This window comes from Ixodes scapularis, unplaced genomic scaffold (assembly GCF_016920785.2).
Source record: "Ixodes scapularis isolate PalLabHiFi unplaced genomic scaffold, ASM1692078v2 ptg001275l_1___fragment_2___debris__unscaffolded, whole genome shotgun sequence".
Classification (NCBI taxonomy): Eukaryota; Metazoa; Arthropoda; class Arachnida; order Ixodida; family Ixodidae; genus Ixodes; species Ixodes scapularis.
Genome location: NW_024610133.1, coordinates 79,295 through 95,936, shown reverse-complemented (window position 1 = coordinate 95,936; position 16,642 = coordinate 79,295). Strand labels below are relative to the sequence as shown.

General features: G+C 43.6%; 1 protein-coding gene across 1 annotated transcript; it reads left to right on the top strand.

Moving 5' to 3' along the window:
* The first annotated feature begins 12,490 nt into the window (after positions 1-12,490).
* On the top strand, positions 12,491-16,233 carry LOC115319761. Its single transcript, XM_040223478.1, has 5 exons — positions 12,491-12,844; positions 12,934-13,129; positions 13,389-13,600; positions 15,950-16,123; positions 16,174-16,233. The coding sequence occupies exons 1-5, from the start codon at positions 12,491-12,493 to the stop codon at positions 16,231-16,233; spliced, it is 996 nt and encodes a 331-aa protein (XP_040079412.1).
* The last annotated feature ends 409 nt before the right edge of the window (positions 16,234-16,642 follow it).

Here is a 16,642-nt window from a genome sequence, read left to right as displayed (position 1 = left end):
ACACACACGCACAGACACCATTTTTCGCCGTAACCAATACAAGATGAAAAGTTCATTACTGCTCCTTGAACACGACGAGGTCACCACCGTTTCCCGGACTGGAAAATGATGAGGGCATCATATTTTTAACTAAAACTTAATAAAAGAAAAAATAAATAAATAATGAACACATAAGTAACAGAAACCCGGACTAAATCATAAGAAAAAAATGAAATAACGAACACAAATAAAAAGAGTAAAAACACAAAGGACTTACACAGAAAGCCACATTTGTTCAATTAAAAATGATGTTTAAGCCTGATAGAAAAATATTCCTGCTGCGCTAACCATAACCACTATGGTGTGTAAACTATGCGACTTTGAGCAATGCAGGAATATTTGTGATCATAATCAAATGTCATTGCGAACTCAAAACGTGTGGCTGCCTGCCTAAGTCTTTCATATTATTATTTTTCTGAATTCTGTGTTCATTATTGTGGCTGCTCAGGACCAGGCGGAACTTGGTGGTGCTTTTTCCATTCCGACTTTATTTCGGACAGCTTTGTACCCATAGGGAGAAGCACTAGCTTCTCTACATAATCCCACCCCTTCTCCTTGGAGGTACCCTCCGTGTATGCTGCAATTGGAAGAAAACAAACAATAATCAGCAGATCTACACATTATTAGCTACATTGTTTTGTAATAATTTTTCTAAATAGGCCCCTGGCCTAGGGCAACACAAGACCTTTTTTGGGCGATGTAAAGTTTTGACCCAAACAATTTGTTCCGCATTTTGCAGAACATACCCTGTAAAACCTTAAAGTGCACCATTACGATTTCGGCATACTTTACATCACCATTGTGCTTCCTATGTGAATGACATTTAAAAGCCAAATCCGCAAACACTTCACAATAATTTATGCGTATTAAGCAGTGTGCTTTACGTGGGGCCTTTAAGTGCAAAGCATCCAAAGTGCGCGTCCGTCTGCATTTGCACAGTATACAGAAGAGGGGAGAATGCGGGCGGACTGCTGTTTTCACTCCTTGCAGCATATAGCTCAAGGATTCTCTAATTTTGCTTATACAGGGCATTTCACCACACAGAACGTACAAACACAAGCTTGGAGATCGCACACGCAGTCCCAAAAAACGATTACATCGCGTTTTTTTTTGTTTGCACCATAAAACGTTTTGTAATCATAATCATAACATCAATGGGAGTACAAACGATTGCATGAAAGTTCCCAATTGGGTCTGTTTTATACCGCACAGCCACTGTCTATACACAAATCAACTAGCTCTACACATACCGCTCAGCACACCACTGCTAGGCTGAATCAGATAAGTGACACACTTGCCGAGCTTGAAGTACAGTCGTGATCTATACAAAGGTGAACAAGCAATCGTCGACTGCTCAGTACTGGGAGCATCATCCAGCAGCTGACTTGCTCTCCTTTTCAAATGCCTTGCGAACCAAGTGTGGTAAGTCGTCGGATAAGGAGAGAACGTCACCACACACGGAACTGAGCCGTTGATACTCGCCTGTTTACCTTCATATGGATCAAGTTTCTGCCTGGCCAAAGTAGCCAGTGTGTGTGCAGCACAAACGGCTGTATTGAAATCTCAAAAGGATGAAAGTTCAGAACAGGCTTGGTAAGGTTTCACATTGCAAGTATGCCCATGCAAATTTCACTTTCTAGAACATAAAAATGCATTTCAAATTGTCACCCAAGACAAGCTGCTCTTACACAGCTGTATATATAAGGCAGCTTACCCATCAACAACTTTTGCACACTGCCATGGACTGAACCTCGGCTTGGTCGATGCTAGCTTCTGTTCGGCGAGGGCTGCACTGAGTAGAAAGGTGAAAAATGTGCCGTGGATTATGTGAAACAAACAAAAGCAATCCTAGCATGCAAAATTCGCTAGAGGCACTGACAAGTAAAAATCAGAGGTTAGGTCAATTATGTTAACGCAATATACTTCAAACGCGTACCATGAGTGCTGGCAAAATATTTGCTGCCTTCAATCTAGATAAGCTTGTAAATGTACATGCCAAATAACAAATAACTTAAAAGCTGAAATATATTTCGATGGAACAACACAAACCGAAGACTAGCTCTGCAAATATAATGCGGTCTAGTACACCCTAGATGTGTAGAATCGGACTACAGCGTCCCCCTTACCAAGACTGAAGCAAAACAAGTATAGAGTCTGCAGTGTCACTACAACAGAAACGATGGTATTGTGATCTCGTGGAGATAAAAGTTCGGAACAAGTGTGACAGGCTTTGGCATGACAAATATGCCAATGGCATTATTCATTTTTGTATATTCTACGGTGACAGTGCAGGGAAACAATCACACAACAGATACTCAGAAAGACAAGCACACGCGCTAAACTTATAGCTCTTGTGTATTCGACTACTTCATTCTTCTCTTCAACGTCTGGATAGACTTTCCAGAATGTGATAAGCAGAAGAGAAATAGCACAAAATACAAGGAAAAAAGCGAAAGACAAGACAAAAGAAGAAAGAAAACCCTTACACATCATCATTCTCTCTACCGCTATTGTTTAGATAGAAATTGAAGCTCTTTGGTCGACAACGCTATAGAAGGACTACTTACACACTTGCATACCTGCCAAGTTCGGAGAAATCAAATCCGGGAGAACGGGGAGGGGGGAACATTATTATTATTTTTTTTTTTTAGTTTGACAAGAAACCCCGTAAAGAAGCACTCTGCGCGAATCACACTGTCTTCGCAGTTGTTTTGGAGTAAACTGCCAGTGGTGCCCTGCCCTTCTACGGCACGAGCATAGTTCTGATGCTTTCGCGAAGGGATGTGTATCTTGATGTCAAGCTTGCCGCCATGCGAAACGCTCACACATCACAGGCGCATATGGTACAGAACCCATACTTGTCAGCTTTTCGCGAAGCGACAAAGCACAGAAACTCAGTCGCGTATGATCTCAGAAATACTTGTAAGTACTTCTTCTTGGCTTTTGAAATTGTCATCGATCGTTCCAACAGATCAGTGGTTCCAACTAAACTCGGGGAAACACGAAGAGTAGTTCGGCGTTCCGCACCTCACTCGACGACCTGACAAAGCCAACTGAAGCCTAGCGCACCCATGGTCATATAAGTAGTGTTCCAAAATGCGCTCTAACTTCAGGAGTAGAGGTTTCGTACCTTGGCGCCTTGGCGTTTGAATAGAGAGTTTTCGCAGACCGCGTTGCCCCCTCCGCTAGCGTTTCAACTGCGCCTGCACGCCTTGACTTCGGGGTTCCCGTTATCGTAGCGGGTTGCGGAGGGCCTTGCGGGGCGGCGAAAACGATCTACGAAAACTCCCTAATATCTACCCTCGTTTTACGCTACTGCTCTGAGTTGTCACGTGATAACCCGCCGGAGTAAGCTAAACCTCGCAATGACACACGCGTCATGATTATAGCAATAAAAAGTCATAAAAAAAACTACGGTGGATATTTTCCGGGAAATTTTCCTGTCAATCGTACAACCGTACGAAATTGTCAAACTCCGGGAGTCTCCCGGGTAATCCGGGAGAGTTGGCAGGTAGGCACTTGTCCTTCAGATGCTCTATTCTTTGAGCTTTCATTATTTCTCTTGTCAATTGGTCTCAAATCATATCTATTATGGAAAAATTTCCAAAATGTGCTATGCAACCACAATCTTGACAGCAGACTCCCAAATGCTCAGCGATGACTCGGTGGTTATTATAAAAATGCTCCCTTAAACGATCACTCAAACACCTGCCAGTCTGGCCCACATACGTCTCACCACACTACTTATGTAGACCGGACTCGCAGGTGTTTAAATGATCGTTTAAAGGAGCATTTTTATAACACCCACCGAGTCGCCGTTGGACATTTGGGAACCCACTGTCCAGAGTGTGGTTGTGTAGCACATTTTGAAAATTGTTCCGTAATAGTTAAGAGTCGAGACCCATTGCCAAGAGAAATAATGGAAGCGCAAAGAATAGAGCATCTGAAGAACGAGTGTGTAAGTAGTCCTTCTATTGTGTTGTCGACCAAAAAGCTCTAATTTCTATCTTAAGGATAGTAGTGAGGGAGAGGGATGACTTGTAAGATCTTCCTATTTTTGTTTTTTCTCCGTTTCTTTTTTTTTCTGTTCTTTGCTTCTTTCCTTGTATTTTGTGCTATTCTCCTTATCACACTCTGAAAAGTCTATCTAGACGTTGAAGAGAAGAACGAAGTAGTCGAATACACGAGAGTTGTAAGTTCAGCGCGTGTGCTTGTCTTCCTGAGTATCTGGTGTGCGAATGTTTTTCTGCGCTGTCACCATAAAATATGGTTCATGAACTCGCCCAAGCATCCATTCTATCATTTCTGCAACATTAAAATGACTCTGAAAGTGCGAGCACCTACAGGGTGTATTCACGCAAGTCTTGCAAGTGTTGAGTTGTAGGTACAGTGGGCACGGAATGAAACGCGAACAGTGGGTGCATGGTTTTCGATAGATGCTGCACCACCTGAACCAGATGGGAGCTGCAAGAAGATGGCTCCTCCTTCGACGTGTTAGACTCTTGCTCAGTGCATCAAAACCTTCGGTGTTGCATCTCTAGGTGACTCAGCGTGGGTCGAAAACCATGCGCTCCTTGTTCGTGTTTCATTCCGTGCCGACTGTACAGTGCCCTGGTTGTGTCCATGTGCGATATATGACCAAATACCACAAGGACTAACACTGCAAACTTCTCCGAAAACCAATGGGCGCGGCGGCGAGCGGTAAAAGTGGTGGTGTTCGCCACTCTCGCCGTTTGTTTGTGTTTGTGTGTTGCTACTAACAAGCGCACCAATGGGAAGGCTTCAGCCATTATTGGGAACACTAAATAAACAAATACAAAATACAGATACAACACAGCAATACTGGATGCAATTAGTGACGCACTCCTGTTGGGGTTCTGTGGATATTTTTACAGCGTGTAGTTGGTGAGCCATTTCAAAGTTGCGATGAGTTGCTTGCTGTAGGTGAGCAATTTAGCCAGTGCAGTATGACTGCTAGCCTGGAATCAACAACCTGCACCACGCAGTAGTGATACGCATGCCAGTACGATGCTTTCTAGATCGAAATGGACAGGGGTTCGGACTGAACCCAGGATCCCAGGGTTCTGCAGCGCAAGCTTTCGTTCCACGTGCTCCAAATGGTGTGCGCTTGCCCAGTCGGCCACCGACCCCCAACGCAAAACAACGCAATGCACTTCTGTTGTAAACTCAGCATTCCGCTTACGAATGAAATGCGCAGTTTCCCTAAAGGCTTTCATTCCACGTGAGTGGCAACAGAATTGCTAAAGGCCAGCCCATAAATGCAGTCTGTGTCAAAAACAATCCTAGCAGCAATAAGTTGCTATTATATTGCTAACCTTACCATGAACAGCCTTGGCAGTCTTTCATGAAGCCAGGACTTCAGCAGGGGAGACTGTCATTTTGTGTCGTCTCAGGTCACTCACATCAGGATGGCGAAAGTGAATGCCAACATCTAATTGAGAAAGGCTGCAGTAAGTACAAGAGATGAAAACACAGATTAGAATATATGATAAAAAATATCATGGACCAACTTGAAAATGTGCACGAAAAGACAAGGACAAAAATACAGAAACACGTAGGACGCAGACTGGTGTACATTCGCAACTCGATTGATATTACACAAAAGAAAATAAGAGGATAAAAGAAATCAGAAAGGCTTTACTCGGAGAATGCGAGCTTCAGGAACCGGGATGTGAGGCGAAGATGTCAGGTAGATTGTTTTACAGACACTCTAGAACTAGCAACAGCCTTTCCATGTAGTAAAGTGGTGAGTTCATTCTGATTGAACATCTGGCAAAATAGTACCCAAAAAACAAAGAATAAAGGCTAGGAATACATACAATACATACGAGTGCAGCCTCCCAACACGCATACATTAGATAAAAAAAAAAGAATGCGTTGGGAGCTTTAACAAAAGTTCGAACAGGTCCAAGTGGGCCGTGTTAATTCACCCATATGCATAATACTGTAAAAACAATTTCCTCGGCACCTCGGGTAACCGACGGATGTGCGGACACCATTGGTTGCCCCATACTACGAATAAGAAAGGCCTAAAATAATTATCTTCTATGTTTTTATAGTATCTGCTAATTATTGACGTTTTTGCTAAGGATGACATACACGAGTAGTGTAAACAGTGCATAGGTATGTGACAATCCATCGTAGATTTTAGAGAGAGATTGAGCTCTCTTTATGTACTAGCCATCTATCTGTTACCTTCACTGACATGAAAATTATGTTTTTTTTTTTTTTTTTTTTTTTTTTTTTATTCGGCTTTTGCTAACAGGTAAATCAGCGCGTTCCACTTGGGCCTGTGCTCGAGCCCTTCCGCATTTATATTTCTCCCTTCTCTGATTTATGCGAGTTCAGTTTGCGCTTGCATGAGGTCTATGTGTTACTTTCCCTGTCTCCTTGATTTTTTTGCGAACTATTTTTCAAGATGTTCCATTAGTACCAGCTCACCACCTTACTACAATCATGCAACAAATAAAAACAATTACAACTTTCACCATTCGCTAAAGGCAATACCAAACGAAGAAACAGGGATTTGGTGAGGTATGTCTAACACTATACACTTATACTGAAAAAAATATAGATACCAAAAAATGGCGAGACACTACCTTAATTCAGGACATGCTTGTAAATTTCCCTAGAAGCTTGTAATTAATACTTGATAGCCTCTAAAAAACAGCAGTAGAAAAAGAATGAATGCTTCACCATTTTGAAGCAGCCTGAGTGTTTCTGGAGGTGTGAAATTCGTTGCACGTACGTTGGATCATACAAAACACGTTTACAGCAAATGATATTTAGAGCTCGACATTTCGCGAGGAATAAGTGCCGGCGTCATAAATTATTTCGCGGGCACAAATTTTTGCGATCGGAAGTGGTGTGCTATGCATTAATAACCATGGGGTGAATTCGTTGCGGCACCAATTTTTGGCAATTCTTTTCTGATTACGAATCGCGAAAATGAAATCGTTTGGAGACGACTGGGCGGTGGAAGCTACGGGCTTGCTCGATCAATCAATCGCTGCTTTTTGTCGGGTCCAGCTCTCCGCATGCAATGGCGTCGGCGATGGAGGGGCACCGCACCGCGCGCTTCCAGACATTCTAGTCTACCAGTAAACAATACGGCAGAGGGAGGCCTTTGGGGAGGCAATCCTCCCCCATCCGCTTTGACCCCCACCCCCGCACCCTTCGTCTCCCAAAGAGTTCCGCCGCTACTGATGAACCTTGAGCGAGTACAGTCTCTGCATCGGGGAAAAAAGAAGAAAAACAGCCTCGCATAACACCATTCGCGCACAATTAATAATACTGGTAAAATCAGGCGATCTACAGACAATAACAAGCTTTCTGAACGCAGGAAATAAGCTAGCCCTAACGAACGAAGAAACAAACTTACTTCGGTTCCCGTGCCATGATCTTGGCTGTTGAGCCGATTTGACGAAGTTCCACTTCTCACAGTCGCTTCCGTATTTTTCGAACACGTTAGAAACTAAGGCAAACTCCACGCATCACGACTAATCGGGAAATTTAACCGTTATCCGGTCGTGAACGCACGCATTCAAACGCACACGGCCGATACGGCCGGCAAACCGTGCGAAACATAGGCTGTTGATTCGACGAGATTGTTTTCGTATCTTCAAAACGTTTCAAATAAAAGGATAAGCAAACCGCATTATAAAACTTATAAAAGAAACAGCAATAATAAATTATTGCAGATGTCATTATTGCCATAATATTATGAATAAGTCTTGAACACGTAGCAAAATATTAAATATGAAACTAAGTGTACAACGGTTCGAAACGAATTCAGCAGACATGTATCCTTCCAGAAAAACTCACTGGGACAACCTTGCGACTTTAGCTTTGTGTGCTAACGCGCCATCTTGCAAAGCGTGCGGACGTTTGTTCGAATCCCGGAAACACTCTTTTCTTATGTTTTTGTTTTTTGTATCAGTTTTTATTATTTTAAATGTTTTTTTACCTTTTGTATTAGTTTTTATTACTTTAAATATTTTTTTTTCTCGCCTACTTGTGTTAGTTTTTATTATTTCTAATATTTTTTTTCTCGCCATTTTGCATTAGTTTTTATTATTTAAAATATTTTTTTCTCACCTTCTTGTATTAGCTTTTATATTTTTTAATATTTTTTTCTCACCTTTCTGTATTAGATTTTATTATTTTAAATATTTTCTATGTTTTTGCAGTCGTCGGCACCGTTCTTAATGGGTAATAATCACGGAGAAGGTGAAAACAAAAAGTGCGAGCCTAAGTTTGAATCGTTGCAAAGCACAAACCGTGGCCCTCTTGTTTTGCCGGGATAATTCATAACAGTAGGCAAACAGTACAAGTCCTTTCAAAAAAGAAAGAAATGTAATAATAATGAGCATATTGCGAGCAAAATGGGAAAATGTGTAAGTGGTAAAACTGCCACAGTAATGCAGCTGAAGTTTGTCTGAAAGCGGCCATCTTCACCCACTGTCGAATCAAAAATACCGTAATTTTAAGGCAGTTAATATAGCTGAGCTCATAGCGCGCTACGTATTAAGCACATCTCTTAATATTCTGACTACCGGAAAGTAGTATTTAATTTGTTCTCGTAGATCAGTGCTATCCACCGCGTGCCGCCAGGTTTTATTTATACAGGTTGCGCTCCACAGTTTTACTTTTTTTATTAGGCCTAGACACGTTTTTATTCCTGAGATTCAAGTGCAGCACGGATAATTAAACTAGCTTTTAGAAATGGCATCGTTCAACGTTGTAACAATTATTTTTCGTAGCGTCAAGGGGTCACATTCACAAACCCGGCAGTGGGAACATGCACAATGCAGAGGTGTTTCTCGCTTTTTTGCGTTAAAAAAAAAAGTTTTTATATTCGCGTTCCTCTGGAACGGTATGTCGTATAACATAAGTTATTCAAGCGACAGATATCGTTTGGCTATGGGAACATTCGAAATATTTCTGTTAGATAATCGTAACTAGCACAGAAAGCAGTTGATTCCTGTCTGAAATAGCATATTTTCGCACTCAATTTCGTAGCGTCATAAGCAATAAACACATCTCTTACTTTTCTAGTCTCTGGAAAGTAATGTTTATTATTGTTTTTGTAACTCAAAGCGCGTGCTCAATCATGCCACTTTTTTTTTCTTCATTTTTAGGCTCCGTTATACCGTTTTTATTTTTTATCAGGGCCAAACACCTGCGTATACCACCGGACCTTAAGTATAGTACATCAAATTAAACTAGCTTCCTGAAAAAAGTAATGTTCGGCGTTGTAAAATTTATTTTTCGTGGCGTAGGCGGTCATATTCTCAAATCCTCTGCAGCTAATTTTCTTCACTGTATTGTTTTTTCTTGCGTTTTCGCGATAAAACACGTCAGCCTTGCCATGCTGGGATAAAATACCCTAGCGTCGGCAGTCATTTAGGAAGGATTGCTCAACGCAAACATTTCCACTCGCTATCCATGAATTGCCACAGTTTGTCAGAATCTCAATGACTTGACTTCATAGTGAAAAAGGCGAAAAAAATAAAACGATGCCGGTCATTAAACGGATCTTCCATGACGGGGCTCGCCAGCTTGAACACCAAAGCGCCGATGCCGGCCAGTCACTGAACTTCCATGTAAATACTGGCCATCAAAGGATATATTAGCTTTCACTTCACAAAATAATTTTAATTTTTGTGATTGTCTTCTGTTCAGAGAAATTCTGGATCACGGTTAATATGAAACATACACTTAACGCCAATGTCAAACCTGTCACATTGTTTTTTCTTTCTGTGTTGTCTCAAAATCGTCACTAGCGACGTTTCAGACTAAATGAATACCAGGTTTTCTTTTCCGCCAGCTCTGCATGACAGTCAATTTACCTCGTTTCTTCATACTGGCTACTGCATGTCAGGAACATTGGTGGTTTTGATAGAGCCAAATTGGATGGACATCTGAGAATTCTAACTTATTAGTTATTACACTGAAGGCGACACGTACTGACAGATGTAGCGATGTAGGAGTGTGATAGATTTAGAAACAGACTTTTTTATTATAAGCACGACTACTGATTCCAACCAAGTATCCTTAATCCTAAAGTTAGATTGAACGGAAATTGTATTACCAGATGCACCACTCGCTGAAAGTAACTCTGTCAAATTGCCACAATATTTCAAGATCCGTCCTCCAAACCATACCTGAGAAAAAAATTTTTTTGCGGCTGCTATTGGTTAAAACCAGTTACCGGTAAATACTTTACGGTTACGCTTACGGTTACGTTTTTTTTTTTTTTTGTTTTTTTTTTTAAATTTCAAATAACAATTTTCTTCCTGTTACGGTTACTGAAAATTTTCGTTCCTAAATGGTTTTCGGTTTCGTTTACGGTTTAAATCCCTGCTTTGCGTACCTATATTGATAAAAGCCCCTGAAATTGCCTGCATGTGCACCATAATATAATGTTCAGCATGCAGGCATAAACAAGGAGACCGCAGAAAAGCTGTCAAAGATACTGAAATGACACTTTCCGATTGTGTGTACATCTAGCTGTGGCATCGAATTAGTTCTTGTTTTTGTTTGTTTTATGTGGAGAAAATTATATAAAAAAGGTTATTTGACAGTTATCAAGCAATTATTTAAAAAATAATTAAAAAATAACAAAACGTAGTTTAAGCATAATAATGAACAAGTATTGCAGAGTGCATAAAAATGCTAGAAGGAATCAGATGGCAATGACTTGCACAAAAATCGCCGTGATGTCGCCTTTTTGGCGCTGCATATCAGCTGGCTGTTTTCTGCGGTCTGAGCTTTGATCGACGCAGCAGCCCGTACGTACGGTATCGGGATGGATTGTTTGCAACTTGATATTTCAACCATACGCTTGAAAGTCTTCGGCATCAGGCGGCTGATCCGATTTTCTTTGGAACAAGATATGGCAAAGTATGGTTTGTGCAAAGCGGATATTTTCAGTCTAGACTTTGTCCAATTTGTTTTTTAACCGAATTTGACAAGTAATGGTTTGTTCGAACCGCATATTTGTGTCTGGAATTCCTTCAATTGTACTTTGAACCGGACTCCAAAAATCACGGTTTGTTCGAACCAATTAGGAAAATCACGGTTTGTGTGAACCGGAATTTGACTGTCTGGAATTCCTCCAATTTGACTTTGAACCGGATTAGGAAAATCACGGTATGAGCGAACCGGAATTTGCCTCTCCGGAATTCCTCCAATTTGACTTTGAACCGGATTTGGAAATTCACGGTTAGAGCGAACCGGAATTTGCCTGTCCGGAATTCCTCCAATTGGACTTTGAACCGGATTAGGAAAATCACGGTATGAGCGAACCGGAATTCGCCTCTCCGGTGTGACTCCGGTTTGATCTTAGTCCGGATTTCACTTTCCGGACTGATTTCAAACCGTTATTTTTGCTAGGGAAGCCATAATGTATTCAAAAGCGACGTTTCGGGGGCTAATCTGCTCACCACCGGGCTGACAGTTCGGTGGAATCGTCATGCTCGCTTGACCAGTGAACCTTCTGTCTTGCACCACGTGATCACAACCGCAGAGAGAGGTGTCAGGTGATAAAAACCAGGCGACTAATTGGTTCGGCGAGCACGTAGCTTTTACCAAGCTGTCAGCTTAGCGGTGAACAGGGGTGGGTCGCTGAAGGTCACTAGAGCCAACAGGATCTATCTTCGTTGCTCGAGGGAGTGCCAGCGCTCGCTCGTCCGAGTGGTGGATCGGAACAATGCTTGATTTCCTCTCCCTTTGGGTTTGAAGCTCTAGAAGGAAGTACCTCCCTCCATTTCCTCTTAGCCATCACTTGCAACATGTCAGCGGACGTGAGCACATGAACGATTGGAGACGTCTGCAGGTGACCTTCTGAAAACGAACTGCAATAGGCCTGTTCATCATTTCAAGTTAAAACTTCTTATTAAAGGGGCGGTGCAATGATTTTCAGATTGAAAGAGATTGTCTCTTGCAACTTTTACCTTGTTTATCGTGTCCCGGAGGATAGAGAAAAGATCTCTTTCCTTCGAAATGTTGTGAATTCGCCGCGTAATCGCACAGCGAAAATCGTTGTTCTACCCCCCTCTACAGCCACGAGCGGCAGCTGAAGGAACCACCGAGTGACGTCGTTCGGCAGCACGCTGTTGCATGACACCCACTGTTGTCAGCGGAGAGTTAGTGAAAATTGTGAAAAAGATTTCAAAATAAATCAAAGTTGTGCAATTACGAGCGAAATATAAGGATTACTTTTGATAAATTTTACCGCTTCAGTGTAAATAAACGCGTCTAAGTATAGTATTATCAAAGAAAATGTAGTCTTTCGAGTTTCAGTGGCGCCATCTACTCGGGTTCCACAAAAACCGTCCGCGTGTGGACTTCCAGGCTTGGTCGCACCATCTTTTTCTGGTGTCTCGTGTTCGACTTCGGCACCCACGTTGCCTCGATCACATCGACGATGCCGAGCGCGTGCGGTGTTCCGCGTTGTCCCAACCGGTGTCTAACCGCTGCTATGATCAAATTCAAAAACATTCAGTTCCATCGTTTGCCGGGTGAGGAACGTCTCACAGCTGAGTGGTGTCAGCGCATCGATAGAGAGGATCCCGGTCAGGCAGGGGTGCGCGTGTGCTCCGAACACTTCGACGGCGACCGCGATTACCGGCGTATAGGAAGCGTCCTTCGGGATGCCGGGCAGACTGTGAAGAGAGCTCTTCTCAAGTCCGACGCAGTTCCTTCTCTTCGACTTCCCCCCACTGTGAAGCGTAACATCCCTTCAATGGAGGACCCAACGTCAAAACGCCGAAAACTTCTTGTAAGTGGCGCTCTTATTTCAGTGAACGGTAGACATGGGCATTCGGAATCTTTAGAGCAGAGGTTTACGAAACTTTTCCGATTGCGCAGGACGATGACCCGATTGAGGAGCTGGGCTTCAAAGGGAATGCACCTTGTGAGCACGACTGCCATTGCCGTCACCGACCGACGACAAGCGATGCAGCGGTTCAGGCCGACCTGCAAGAGAAGCCGAAGGTTCCGACCCCGGCTGTTTTGAAAGACAGTTCTGTGGGAACGGATCCAAGGCTGGGAAAAAGATCAGTCGGTAGGGATGAAAAAGACCCCTCCTATATTCGCGTGCTCGGCGTCACATCGTAAAATACATTCGATACAGACTCACAGCCCTGGTTAATCTTCGTCGTATTTGTTTTTTTCGTTGTATTTTACTTTCTAGATCTAGATTGCTGTTAATTGTAATATCAGATGTACAAAATGTAGTGCATGCCAGAATGTCATTTTGCAGAAGCTTGTACTGAGCCGAGCATATGAGGAACCGGATATGTGAACATCTTTTCTCCCTTTAGGCACGCAGGCAAACTCCTATGCCAGAGGCGTCACTAGCCACCACGTTCAGACAGAAGCTTTGGAGCTACCTGGCAGTTGCAGCGCCACTGCCAGCATCAGTACCACCACCACTGCTGCTGTATCTGCCTCCTTCCCCACAACCACCACGGCCACCACCACTGCCCCTCAAATGCCACCACAAGGGACCATCCTGACACCTGCCACTAGCCCAGTCCCAAGTCATTCACACGAGGAGGAGGAGGATGACGACGAAGAGGAAGAGGAGGAGGAAGAGAAGGACGAGGACGACCCCCCGTATGAGCCATTCAGCAAAGATGGCTTTGTCGAGTAAGAGTGGTTTTCCCCTTGGATGAGGCCTAAATTAGAGCGAACATGCACATTGCGTCATGTCGTAAGTGTGAACACAACACCGATTCCACACTGTAAAAATGCAAACGCAGCATCGGTACCTCTTTTCACTTTACTTCGAAATTGTATTGGCTGCACCCAATTTCATGTCCCAAGTTAATGCCCCAAATTCCACCGCACTAGTAGTTTGGACTACATACAACTTTTCAGTTCTAAGAGGAAAAACAAAAAAAAAACCTACCGATCCGTTGTTCGTGCTAACAGGGTCGCGCTGTGTAGCTATTTTGATTTCAGTCATATTTTGTAGCATCAGCATCGCCTTGCAATTGTGGTGTGCTCTACTTATATATGACTTGCATTACATCAAATCAGCTGCCCCTGTAGGGTAGAGAGCTGCACAGGTACGGGTCAGCCCAGCTTGTGGGCCGGGCTCAGGTTTCTTGGCTACTTTCATGAAGGGCCCGGGCCGGGTACGGGCCTTACATTCAAGTCTACAAGGCGGGCCGAAATGGGCCAAGCCAGCCATTACTTTTTCATTTTTTTAGCAGAAGTGTGTTTTGGAAGTTTGGGGGTTGTGAGAGGAACCATAGTAGGGCAGACTCAAATGCTGAAAGGGATGCTGAACCGATATTTGAAATCTCATAATTATTGCTCGACCGGGCTTCACGGGATGGTATTGTACCTAAAAATGATATTCAATCAGACGGATGGGGCCCGAATTATTGTATTTCTTTGAATTAAGAGCGAATCCTCGGCCGAGCGAGCGAGTCCTTCTGAGAGCAGGCGTAACAAAACTGACGTGCGCACTCTTGGCGCCCCCAGTGCCCCTGGTGCCTCCGCGCATTCTCCTCGTTCGTTGGCCTTGATTCTTCGCTCGGCGGCTGTTCTCAAAGCGGCTGATACTAACAATAACAAACGCCACCCGGCTTAGCGCCTGGCTTGGCTTGGCTCCGTCTGTCTCTTGAGGCGAATGAGAATGCGCACGTCACGAGGCGAGCTTTCCTCGACGCTCACCAGGGGTCGCGTAAAATTGTATTTTTCGTGTTTATTCAATTTTATACGCCTTCTCGCTCAAAACAACGTCATTTAGGCGAAAAGGATATGCTATGTATACCATTGCGGCCAAGAATTTCCACCCAAAATTTCGGTTCAGCATGTTTTTGTACGGTTCGGTTTGTGCAGCCGCTGCAGAGGATGCCTTTCCAAAGCACTAGAGGTACGGCGTTTCTTTTCGTCACAGGCGGCACCGCTGCGTACGATCACTTATTCACATCAGCACGCACACATATGCACCTCGCCTGCACAATATGCAACCTTGCAGGCGTAAACCATCCGTACATATGAGTGTGTGCATCCACTATATGGGTCAAGAGGTTCCCCTGAAGGGTGCTTATCCTAAACAATTTCTTGCAAACCACTACAAAAGATGGAAACATTTTTTTTTCTTTTCGTTTGTACTCAGGGAAAGTGGGCAATTTAGAAATTTGTCCGTCTTTCGTCCAAACCATTCGCGACGTTTCTCTTCCTTTTCAACTTCGACATGTGGTTCTGTTTACTGGTGCTTGTCATTTTTTTGTTTCTGTCCTTTCCGCTCGGGTTTGGTTGCAGAAAGGGACGATTGGGGTGATGTTTCCTAACGAGCTGCCTAGGCCTGCAGAATGGTCCAACTAATGATAGCAGCAAAAACAATAAAATAAAAAAACAAAAGAAACAACATATGTTTACTGCATTGACTTTTGGGTATCGTAATCAACATATCTGTAGTAGTGTCAAGCCAGCTGCCATGCCATGTAATTTGTGAGCTATTCACACTGGGCTAAAATAGATGGGGCCTCAGCAAGCCCATGAAAATTAGCGTCGGGCCGGGTTGGGCCGACTTGGAAATCAATAGTGGACCACGGGTGGTTCCGGGCCCAAGTGACCGGGAGCAAGGGCTGGGCCAGGCTTTTAAATATTGGCCCACGCAGACCTCTACTGTAGCGGCTTTCCAGTTGGTTGCTTACCTTCTCAAGTGCATGTTTCACACCACAAAATTGATCTTTCTGGGCAAGAACAGTTAGGAACGATTACTACCATGGTGCATATATGTCACATGCTAATGTATGCACACATTGACACCATCAGCTATATCTTACATGCTTTTACATTTAAATGCAGTGTTTCACCACAGTCCTTTGGCCAGTATCAAACATTCTAGTATTGTCTTCCACAGGTGTGGATGGACGAGCAGGGCAAGCTGTTGGAGGAGCTCCACGACCAGCCCCTTGATCTTGCCGGCGACGGGGGGTGCGACTCCCCTGGTTACTGCGCAAAGTACCTGATGTACTCCCTGCACGTTCCTGGTCTCAACAAAATCTTGCACTTCGAGCACGTTCAGGTGGGAGAGGTGAGGACCAGATTCATCCTCCTCATTGCTAAACCATGCATTTTGAACAGATAATTCTGTTACTAACATGTACAGCAATGCTCACAATTGGTGCTAAGCTGTTAAATTAGCTTGCTGTCAGGTGTCAGGAGTCTGGAGCCCTTCTATTTCAGGAAGAAAATATCCTAAAGGGGCACTGACACGTCAAAATAATATTTTTTTCTTATTATCCGAAACAATTGAAAACGATGCCTGGACATTACAAAAGTATTTCCAAATGCCGAATTTTAAGTTTCCTCGCGATCCGTGGTAGTGGAGTGTCGTCAACTATTGAGGGGTCCTGCAAGTCGAATTTCTTTATTGCCTTCGCCCCTCCGCTCTGAAACGCCGTTGCGTTGCCGCCGAATGTTGCTGCGACCCAAAGCTAGGAGGTGATGAGGGCGGGGGAAAAGGGCGCCGGCACACCGGGAAAATGGTTTCCTGCGTGCGTGCTGTGCTGCCTATCGCTGCGAGCAGAAGACGCTGCCAGCAGAGTCACAA

What these genes read in the sequence shown, in the direction of transcription:
- LOC115319761 (XM_040223478.1), top strand. Translation starts at nt 12,491, where the DNA reads ATGCCGAGCGCGTGCGGTGTTCCGCGTTGTCCCAACCGGTGTCTAACC. An exon ending in CAAAACGCCGAAAACTTCTT is followed by an intron (nt 12,845 to 12,933) that starts GTAAGTGGCGCT and finishes CCGATTGCGCAG; the next exon opens with GACGATGACCCGATTGAGGA. An exon ending in AGCACGTTCAGGTGGGAGAG is followed by an intron (nt 16,124 to 16,173) that starts GTGAGGACCAGA and finishes CATTTTGAACAG; the next exon opens with ATAATTCTGTTACTAACATG.